Source organism: Wyeomyia smithii, chromosome 2 (assembly GCF_029784165.1).
Source record: "Wyeomyia smithii strain HCP4-BCI-WySm-NY-G18 chromosome 2, ASM2978416v1, whole genome shotgun sequence".
NCBI lineage: Eukaryota > Metazoa > Arthropoda > Insecta > Diptera > Culicidae > Wyeomyia > Wyeomyia smithii.
Genome location: NC_073695.1, coordinates 252,538,582 through 252,550,237, shown reverse-complemented (window position 1 = coordinate 252,550,237; position 11,656 = coordinate 252,538,582). Strand labels below are relative to the sequence as shown.

At 36.8% G+C, this 11,656-nt stretch overlaps 1 protein-coding gene and 1 long non-coding RNA gene across 2 annotated transcripts; one reads left to right on the top strand and one right to left on the bottom strand.

Annotated features, from left to right (window-relative positions):
- Window positions 1-332: 332 nt before the first annotated feature.
- On the top strand, window positions 333-1,426 carry LOC129722455 (basement membrane proteoglycan-like). The gene has a single exon (XM_055675905.1). It carries the CDS (start codon window positions 395-397, stop codon window positions 1,274-1,276), a length of 882 nt encoding a protein of 293 aa, XP_055531880.1. The 5' UTR covers window positions 333-394; the 3' UTR covers window positions 1,277-1,426.
- A 3,627-nt stretch (window positions 1,427-5,053) lies between these two features.
- LOC129722454 (uncharacterized) lies at window positions 5,054-5,466 on the bottom strand. The gene is made up of 2 exons (XR_008727605.1): window positions 5,233-5,466; window positions 5,054-5,176 (listed from the first exon to the last, which is right to left on the bottom strand). It is a non-coding gene; the product is annotated as an uncharacterized LOC129722454 (long non-coding RNA).
- Window positions 5,467-11,656: the final 6,190 nt, after the last annotated feature.

Here is an 11,656-nt window from a genome sequence, read left to right as displayed (position 1 = left end):
TTATTTAGGAGAAAAAGAACCATCTGCCAGTATAGACAATAGTTACGTTGAACAAACAATTTAAATTCAATCGACACTACTTGAAATGAATTAGTTAAATGGTTAAACTTAACTGGGTTTGTTTGAAGATAACGATTATTCGAAATAAACTTTTGGTATAAAAATTCTCCAGCGTACCACCGCTCTAATTTGCAATATTTACCTACCTTGAATCACCAGGCCGGTTCTACCCAAAAGATAATGATAAAGACAATCATCCAATATAAAGACGTGACGTGTTCCATATTACACCAATAAAAGCGGCTAAAGGTGTTGTCAATATAAAACCGTATTGCACCGAATAGTCCCAGTTCAGTCTAAATTTGATAGCATTACGAGCTAATTACTCTACAAAATGTGGTTCGCAAAAATTTCGGTGCTAGCATTTCCGCTGCTTCTCGTTGGTATTACGGCCAGTGATTTTCGAATTGCGCCCGATGCGAGGCTAGCATTGAGGAAACGATCAACGGACGTTATCCGTTGGTGCGAAGTATTTTATCAAGAAGATTTTCCTCCGAATACGTCCTGCGAAGGGAGGGAGGATAATGTGTGGGACTACTTCCCGGCGTGCTGCAACGGGGCCTTCAATTGCCGCTCGGGATTTATTTGGGACGTATACCTTTGTGCGCCGTACTATGTTTACGATGTCGTGCAGGATACATGCGTGAGACTGGAGGGTGACGTTTGTCCCTATTTCGCAGGTGGTACTACAACGCCACCGCCCGTTGAAACTACGACTGCAACTACCGAGGAATCAACAACAATCACCGAGGAACCAACAACAATCACCGAGGAACCAACAACAATCACCGAGGAACCAACAACAATCACCGAGGAACCAACAACAATCACCGAGGAACCAACAACAATCACCGAGGAACCAACAACAATCACCGAGGAACCAACAACAATAATCACCGAGGAAATTACAACTGAAGAAGTTGGAACTGAGACAGATACAACGAACGAAGAATCAACAACGGAAGCAGAAGAGCCTACGACCGAACTTGCTGAGACCACCGAGCCACCAATTATTAGTTGTGAGACCATGGTGAACGGAAAACTGCCTCATCCAACCGACTGCAAGAAATATATCCTCTGCTTGAACAGCAATCCGACAGTGGAGGACTGCTACGAGGGTTATATTTTCTACATTCCGTTCTTGACCTGCCTGCCTGGTGATGGTGAAACCTGTGAACTGTACAAAGTAGAAGGGAAATCACGAAGAGATCAGTAATAGTTAACCAAGTAACGTGTTATCGAAGTTCTTGGAAAGTAAGAAGACAATCACATTTTTGAACCAATGTTATTGCTAACAGTGGAATGAATTTCGGGTAGTGATTAAGAATCGGAAGTTCTATTAATAAAATAACAGTGTGCTAATTTAGGAAGACGCTTATTTATTTCATAATTAATAAAGTAATGTAAGATATGTTTCTCGAAATTAAAACACAATCTTACTCGCACTGAAGGCCTGGCCCAACTCAACAACTGGTTTACGTTGATTTTACTTGTTGTATATAGCGCTATTCCCATTGCTTCCGTGCCGTGACCAGGCCAGATCCGGGCCGTGTCTGTGTCGTGTGTCGTCCGTGCTTGTTTGAGATGGATTGCATGCATTCTTACGAACGCATTCACACCGAAGCGCCGTACCGAGAGCAGGACAGCGCCGAGTTGCAGCGCCATGCGAGAGCAAAAATATCGTTGCCGACGATATTTCGTGTTGCCCGGAGAGTGCACGGAAGGCACTCGGGTAGATGCGTGTATGTTTTAGTGACATATTTCGAGCGAAGTGCGCTGCGGTATGAAAAAAAGTCGAAGACGTTCTTTCGCATACACACAACAACATTTCTCAGCCAGAGCACAACGCAGACACGATTCAAACACGGACCAGTGTGAATGCATGAAAAATCTCGGAAAAGACACGGACACGCCCGGACCAATGGGAACAGCGCTTATATCTGACACGTAAAGTTAACCTTGAAAGAATTGTCTTCGCTCAGAGATGCACTCACAATCTCAATCAACAGAAAAATTGTTCATGATATCTCCCACTCCCATCGCTTATCTCGGTTTGTCAATTACAATATGGGTGTTTTTTCCTAGAATTACCCATCATTATCATGAAATGATCAATTCTCATGATAGCGCAGGACAGTAAATTGATACTGTTTTGATATGCTGCACGTTTCACATTTTGTCTTTTCGCCATTTTGTTGTACGTCCACTTTTACCTCTTTGACCAGTGATAACCAGTGCTTGTATCAGAATAAAACAAATACAAATGTTGATTTAGGTATTTGATCTGTTAGCCCACTCACTAGTTAGCCTACTATTGTAACGTCTCAAAGCTTTCTAGTGCTTCGATGGCAGTGACAGCAAATTTCTTATACTGCCGTTCCAATCATAGTATAGTCCCATGTTCTACACAAACCTTATGCACGCTGGGACAGCTATGCTTGGAACGCCAGTAAAGTTCCCTTATGCACAATTCCAATACCAATAATAACACTCGTAAATGCTCCAGTTTTCGTGCAAAGCTATAAAAACTTGCGATTAGTGATTTGGCAGACTCTAAGATCATAGATAACATAGGTCCCACTGCACAATAGTCCACCTAATTTAGGGGAAAATTTGGGTCTAGAGCTCTATAGCAACATTTTAGAGAAAAACTTTCTTCTACAAAGTTGTTACATATAATAAAGCGCTCATTGAAAAATTATCAAAAATAAGGGTGACCAACATTTTCGATGTAATCAAGTATTTAACTTTTTTATTTTTGTAGATAGAAGAAAAATTTGTTCTACAATATTATAGCTCCATTAATTTTAAGTAACTTTGTAAAAAAAGTTTTTCTCTATCTTTGAAAACAACCGATTTATATTGAAAAAACGTATTTTACGCTCTAACTTTTTTATTTCAAATTTCATCTCAAAACTTTCTTTGAACGACTTTTAGAGCTTTTTAAAAGAAACAATTTGCAATGCTGATATCGTGAATATCTCAATTTTACTCAAAGTTATTAATATTTTTCATCAAAAAATATGCGTTTTTCATTTGTATGTCATTCATTTTTGGGCAAACATAAAAAATATCTCTTGGTCTCATTTTGAAGGGCATACTTGACTCTATAAATGGAGGAACTTTTAGAGATATGTTATTTTTTAAATTTGAGTAAATTCAACTTAAGAACAAGACGAAAATATCAATAATTTTATACATTATGCATATAAAAGCACCCAGCTTTATTTTTTTTGTTATTTTTTCTTATAACTAGACGTATTTACCTTTAATTTGACCCAAAAAGATCGAAAATCGATCAACTGGTTCAAAAGTAATGAATTTTTTTAAAATTAAATACATCGAACACAGTCGTTTTTATGGTCACCCTAGAAAGTTTTTCTCTAAAATGTTGCTATAGAGTTCTAGACCCAAATTTCCCCCTAAATTCGGTTTCTGGACCATTGTGCACTGGCATGTTAGGCATAATTGTCATTAACCCTGAAAAGACAGTCTGCGTCAATTTGACTCAACGCTCTCAGCAGTTATACTCACTCTTTTATTAATTTATTAATGCATCATTTTTTCTCGTTTTGATTTATCATTAAAGAAATAATAAAGCCTTAATTCTGTGATGTGTTAAAATGTATAAAAAATCTTTCTACGTTCATTCAAATATGATTACACAGTGCAACAATTTTTTTGCCTTGGCTTCTATATATGATTTTTTCATGTATTTTGATGCAAAATCAAATTTCCGTGAATTTGGAGTTATTTAAGGGGCAACAATGGCGTCATTTTGAAGCCAAATGTCAAAATTCCAAGAGTTTGTCCACATAACAGCATTTTCTTACCCATTTGAAAGAACATATCTTAAATCGGACAAAATTGACTTCAAAACGGTGATTCTACGCAGCAGCTTTGGCATGATTTTAATATATTCCACAGAACAAAAATTCCCCTACAATACTGAAATAAGATTATCTCTACGCAGGATTAATAAATTAGTAACATAAACAATAGTACAAAATGGCATCTTTTGCCCATGGATCCATTTATGCAAAGTTTCAGCCAAATCAAAAATGACGATTGGAAAAAATACTACAAGGTGTATGCCCTTGGGTTGTATGAAAAGGTGACGTGGGACTAAACACTGTAATTTGGGGTTTTTTGATTACAAAGGGTAAAAAGTCTACAGACAGAATCAATTGTTTGTTCAGTTACTTACTTTCATTCTCAACCTCCCCTTAAATTTTTTTTGAAATTGAATTAACACTCGAAAGAACTTTGTTTACACTTGGCAGAATGCCTGCAGTGTTTTTTTTTTGCAAACATCATTTACCATGATTTCATCTTTTCATCCGACTTCTTCCAAAGGTTGAAACCATCTTCTTCCGAAAATGCGTCTCGGCCTGGTGCCATAACCGTGCAGTAGAAACAGAACACGGTAGGTACCTTATGAACCAATTTGGATGTGTAATAATGTAGAATCAATGCGGTGCAGCGCCACAGAACGTTGCGGCACAGCTGATCGAAGCCAGCCGTTGACTTTCGGTGGTCAGGGTTGATATTTGTTGACACTCTTGAGTGAAAGTGAATAAAAGCATCCATAAACGTTATGTTTTTACAATCCTTTAAGAGTTCTCCCTTCCCGCTTTTTGCATTGAAGTGAACTGTCAAAACACCTCATTATATTTCATGCGATGGAAGCAAGACAACAAAATCAGTTTATCATTTAACGAAGATTGTCAAGGCATCGGTCAGTGTCAGTGAAAAGTGTTTCGGTGAGGTTCATTTTGGTTGAGTGGACTGTTTGTTTTTCTTTTTCGCTTTGAAGTGAAGATCATTTGGTTGGATTTGTCGTCAAATTTGATTCCGTAACCGTCAACGATGCGCGCGATCTATTTCATCTGAGTATAACAGCACGTTACTAGGACGAAAATCTAGTGTATCTAAAAGAGTGCTGCGAATTGGAAGTGAAAATTGAAAATGATTAGCTGAAGTTTTCGAAGAATTTTGCTGGGGAAAATAACTTTTATTAGCAGCAGAAGTCAGTAGGTCAGGTAACAAATTACCTAAGTGAGCAGTTGACACCGGTGCCGTTGTCGTGTAGCCGGTGTCGAATAGGTTTTAATACCTATAATAAAAATAAGTCGGGAGTTAGCGTTTGTGAACATAAGGTGTTTCATTTACCTTTATGATGGTTTCCATTTCTCGCGATTCAATTCCGTTTTGTGCAGTCGTAGTATACCTGAAACCCTTTCGACTCTTTCTCTGTTTTAAAACACTGTACGTGATAATATACTGAACGGATACTGTTCAGTTGTAATTGCATGTGATCGAAAGATTAGTTCAGGTTCAAGGATCACTAGTTATCTCTAGGAGATCGGCGTTCGTCGTTGAAGAACCAGCTTCAAAACCGCCGATATTTTCAACGATGTTGACCTCAGTGGCAGGCACATCAGGTCCTGAATCCTTTCAGAGACCAGCAAATCCCTCGGGTAACGTTGGAGCAACGGATTCATTTTCAGATTGAGATCCAGAGACATTCTTCAATTTAACGAACTGAGTCGATAGGTATGCAACACTTGGCCATACATCTTGCATGAAGAGCTGAATGTCTCATGTAAAAAATATCTCAATATCAAAAATCCACTCGAGGGACCACAGCTGTTTTTATTTGAGCCTTGCGTTCTGTAAGAAAGGTGCGTTAGTATTTAGCGTCACATACATACAGGCAACATACGTACACACACATACATACACACATTGCTCAGTCAATACGACATACGACCTGGCCCTCCGGGTCTCGTATATATTCTGCATTTTTCGACCGATTTTTTATACTTCGTTTTAGTATAACAAAGGTAGAACAATGCCAGGACTTGATTTTTCAAGTTCAAGTGGTCTAATGTCCTCCAGAACGCAATCCTCCGTTACTTTCTAGAACAATATGTACTATCTATAACTTTGCTAAAGACATAACATAAATCAAACAAACCATTCTGGCTCAAACGAAAAATAGTTTTTTTTTAATCTGAATTAATTTGTTTCTTATTTTACCATTACCAAATTTTGACAGATTCTAGTAAACATTATTATCTTCAATGTATAAAAAAATCAGATTATTAAAAAGGTATTATTTGAGATAATGATAAGTGACATTTTTTAAAAATTTAGCTAAAAAAATGAATATATTTTTTTGTAGATCCGCAAATCGATTGTCCATAACTTTGTCGAAGAAACTGTTTCATTTTTGGATAGGTCCTTTTGAAACAACAGTCATGAGTTAACATTAGTAACTGATATCATAAAACGACCTCTTTGTCTAAAACGAGCTGCCGTGCAAAATTTCAGCGAAATCGGAATGATCGATCATTTCCTTCGATTCGCAAAGGAGCGTGAACTGCATCAGAGTCTAATCGATTCGTCATTTGGCGTAAAATTGTTCACGTATAAGACCTAGAGTGAAAACAATAAGCTTACGTCACAACATGCAATGAGTTCATCATTGCAAGATTGAAAGCTCAACTTTATCATTAGGTTCAATGCAATACAGCGACGTATAACACAATTCATCACGCAAAACATTTTCACATTCTGAGATATATGAAAAATATTATGAAAACACGAATTAATCCACCTAGCGATGAGATCTGAAGTAAAAAATTGTCAGTAGATTTTCAAACGATGCCTTCAAGGAAGAGTTTTTTAATTACCTGAGGAAACATGGCTTGAATGTCAATAAAATTTGAGGCATTCCATAGAAAATTGATAAAAATAAATTTAAAAAGAAAAAAACAAATTAATCCACCTAGTGGTGGAGCTCAGCCTTTCTCATTCATACTCATTTTTATTTTCAAATAGACTTACACGAACACTTCATTTTTCAGAAAAAAAATACTTGATAATATTTGCTGGATTTATTTATCACTTTAAATAACAAATTTTTGGAAGCCAACAATGAAACTATACCGAACTAGTGCTGGGACTTCTAACCGGATATATTTGTGATCCGGTTATGCGAAGCTCGGATCACGGATGTGTAAACGAATACTATTCGGATGTACGGACGTCCGGATGTCCGGATACGGATTATCGAATAGTCGGATATCCGGATATACTATCCGGATATCCGGATTTTTTTCTGTCTTTTAGGCCCGTTTGAATGAAATGTAACGCGAAAAATGGCTTTTTCCACAATCCCCCATCCCCTCGTAAGTAATTATTTACATCATTCTCATTAAACTATGTTCGGATACAATATCCGGATAACCGGATATCCGACTATCCGAAAATCCGGATATCCTGTCGGATAATATCCGGATATCCGGTTGATCCGGACTTTGCATATTTGTCGGATATCCGAGGTCGGATATAAAATCGGAAAATATTGTCGATTGCTACAAATTGTCTAACGGAAAATCCTTGTGGAAGTGCGCGGATACGATCCATCGCGTCAATGTCTTCTACAAACAGTGCAGAAATTTGATTTGCGCTCTTTTTAACATTAACATTAACAGCTCATTTCTAAGGCGGTTTTTCATTCCTCTTGCGAAAAAAATTCTCCCTCATTTGATAATACTATCTGTGCAAAGCAAAATCGGAAGCGCCGAGTTTTGCAAAAAGACAGACAATAAAGAATAAGGAGCCAGATTTTCGTGCTGCCGTTATTATAAAATGAAATGCACCAAAGAATCTGAGTACACCATTCGATTCGTTATGACGTCCAGAATCTCTGGTCAAAATTTCAAAATCATCGTACGGTACATTTTTGAGTAATGCCCTATTAAAGGTCGTGAAGCACAAAAAAGTGATATAAAAACGACGAAATACTTATTGTAAAGCACGTTTTCAACCACCATTTTATGAAATAACTTCCAAAATAGTTTGTACACATTCAAAAGATTATATTTCAAGACATTAACAATTGGTGAAAAGATTTATTTGAAAATCCTACAGTGCACAGTGGTCTAAATTCGAAAAATCGTGATCATCTAGATTTGACTGTAAAAAATTGATTTTATGTACTCAATGTCTTCAGCAAAATTGTTTCATAGAACAAGGCCTTACTTTTGGCGTTTTTAGTTTCTCGAACAATCCACCCAACAGTTAGATAAAAAAATACCAGATAGCCTTCAGCTTTGCGGATTTTCGCAGACTTTTGCCAGCGCGAACGCAATTTTTTCAAATCAGACAAATGTTTATCAGACTTTAGGCAGATTTTTGTGATGCTCCGCCCTCAATATCAGCCTGGTAACGATACTAGCAGGGAAAAAATTATCGATACTCGATTATCGGTACTTTTGCAGGTTTTGGCCAATGCTACTTTTCACAGGCCGGTGGCATATTGAATACAAAGCAAACCGTTTCCATTGTTGATAAGGTTACGGACCCATAAATCGCCCACTTTATTCATGACTAACCAGTTAAACGTTATACATTTTCATGTGTTAAGCGGCTATTACACGAAGCAAATATTTGCATAAAATGACAGTTATTATTTGTTTGTCCGTGTAATACCAAAATATTATTTGCGAAAAATAATTTGCTGTTGTATTTGCTAAATAAAATATTAGCAAAGGTTTGCTTCGTCTAATGTCTTTCTTTGCTAGTAAATTCACGACTGAGCGAATATTTGGTTGAATTTTTTCTTTGGTCATACTGAAATTGGGTATGAGCAAACTACAGCAAATGAGTATCAATGTGTCAAATCAAATTTTTCACGTAGAAGACTAGCCAGTGCGATATTTTATGATATGCTTGAAAAATTATTTACTTAATACGATAAATTTTGTTCACTCAAAACGATAAATGGTGTTGATATGCAAAAAAAAACTAATTAATAATTTTTGAGACTGTAATTTACGGGATTGGCTATGGTTTGTGTCCGTGATAGCAACGTGAAAACCTTCGTGTGTTTATTTTGTAATTTCGAATTCACTGCTGCTGTTGATTGGACTGCATTGAATCCGAAAACCATTCCACCAATGACAAAATTTTGTTTGATATCGGTTCAACTTGAAGATTAGTGGTAGTTTTATTGTCGTTTTTGTATTTTAAATACAAATTATTAATAATACACATATTAAAAAAATACAAGTCATGTTTTTCCTTGCGACATACTTCGAGTGGGTAATAGCTATTCGTCGTATTGTTAACTCTACGCCAATCACCATCAATGACACTTCTTTGCTCGTCGTAGCGATTGACCATCGTAGGATTAAAATAAATTCTGCTTCGCATCATAAGGTACTTAGTTGTGGAGAGCGCAGCAGGCAATATTGTGATTTTCATAAAGTATTGGAATGATTTCTAACCTTAATAATTATAAAAAACACTTCCTTAATGTGCTGGGGCTTTCATCACGATGTGATTTCCGTCTATAGGCCGATGCAATGAGAAAAATTCCATCTATTGTTGTAATTTTCAGCTAATTTTCTTCAGTTTATGGAAACTATGACATAAATAACATCGTTAATTGTTGAGCTAAAAAATGTTTGAGACAATTTTACCTTAAAAAATCAGGCTTCAAAGCTTTGTCTATTGCATCACAAACTTCGGGAATTATTGTTGATTGTGGGATACGAAAGAGATATTGTAACGACATGAAACTATCACCTGTTGCATCAAAGCGCAATGTGAGAGCTAGCGTTTCACCGGCAGAAATAGCTTCTCACATATTTGAATCCAGCTTTTTGATTAATGGATGTACCAATTTCAAAAAGGTGTGAAAATCATCTATGTTCATGCGCAGAAAGTTCTGATAAAACAGCGGCCCCTCATCTTCGAGCTCTCGAAGAAGTTGATTGTAGAATCCTCGGTCTTTTCATCGTTTCACCCAATCACGCACCCACACACTGCGCATCCGACGACGTTTCCGATTCTCACCATTTTTAACGCAAACCAACAGCGAATCTTCTTCTTCGAAATCAGCCATTTTCACTTAAAACAAAATATATTATGTCGAACACTACCGTTATTGAACCAAAACCACTAAAACACAGAAACAATGTTTTCGATTGACATTTGAATTATTGTGCTGCGAATGAAAACTAGATTTGCTTCATATTTTTCGCATCGTGTAATAGCATTGCAAACACATTTACCATAAAATGAACAAAGAGACTTTTCTAGCGTTCAAGCAAACAGGTATTGAGGTAAATATTTGTAAGAAGATCATGTTGTCAATAATGAGTCAATCTTTGGTTTATTCTTCTATAACAATCAATCTTATATCGAAAAATACCTATGTCAAGTTTGGTCTAGCTGTTCCGCAATGAACATGAATCATATATTCAAATACACCGCTATTTTTATAGTAAAAGATTTTTAAAGCGCTTATTTGTTTCAATCGATGTTCTTGATAAATCTTCAATTTAAAAATGCACCAGCTCCAGCAACTTAACGTATTTTGAACTCTTCGCTATCAAATCATTATTATTATTGCTACACCAAGAAGCGGGAGGTGAAAGCGAACAATCGATCAAAGCGAATTTTTGAAGTGCTTTTCTAAAACTATTTTTGTAAAAGTCCAAAAATCGCTGGAAATGCAACAGCCACAGATATTCCTAAAACATCCAAATAGTAATCGATAACGGTGGTTAATCATGTATGCAGAGTACCGGAAAACGACGATTTACTTTTCGTAAGCTGGAAATCGCCGTGTCGGGCTTCAAAATGGCATCGGACACTGATTTTATGTTTCTGAGCATGATCTTTTTTCTAGATGGTTATCTCTTTCTTTCCTTTCAATTGTTTCCTTTCAATTATCAGCTCTGTGAAAAACACACGTATGCCAAGTTTGATGGAAATCAGTTCGAGCATTCGAAGGTTATGTTGAAATATACATGCATACAAATCTTGATTTTTTCGACGTTGACTAACGTCTATATCGAAGTTAGGCCCCTGAATTTGAAAATCTAGTAATTCAACCAGGGAAAACCAGAGAAAAGTGGTCAGGTTTTGAGCGCTTATTTTGCAGTCATCTATAATCAGGTTTTCGAGGTTTTGCGTCAATCGATCAGAAATTCTTTTACGGTTAAATTTATGTAACAAAAACAAACTATTGTTTGAGATACACTATTGAAAAATTGGTAATTAATATCGATTGTCTAAATCATACCGCGCAGCCAATCACTACCTCTCTTTCCAAGCACAGTCGACACTAACGGATACAATCGATCTGACTTTGTTGTTATTGTTGTTGTCACTTTCTGTTTCCGATGTTTATGCTGCTGCTAGCGGAAAAAACCTTGCAAATATGCATCTTTTTGTTGGTGTTAATTTTACGACAGCGGCCGGCGCCCCATCATTCTGATTCCAAAACCACACCAGTAACATGCGGACGCTAGGTGATAGCAGCTGAAAGGAGGAAATACAAAATAGTACCGGTCATCTCGTGCCGGTTTCACCCGTAATGCTGGTGGCTTTAGTAGCAAATGGCTACTGCAAAACACTTAAATGGCTGGAATTCTGGACGGACTAACCAGGAAACTATAATCGGCAACTGGCACCTTTTGGTGCCTCGAAATTTTGGTACAGAAGCGGCTAATTGAATTTTCTGTTTTACCAAATGCTGCTGCTAGCGGAAAAAACCTTGCAAAAATGCATGTTT

Coding starts and splice junctions, on each gene's coding strand:
- LOC129722455 (XM_055675905.1), top strand. CDS start 395: ATGTGGTTCGCAAAAATTTCGGTGCTAGCATTTCCGCTGCTTCTCGTT.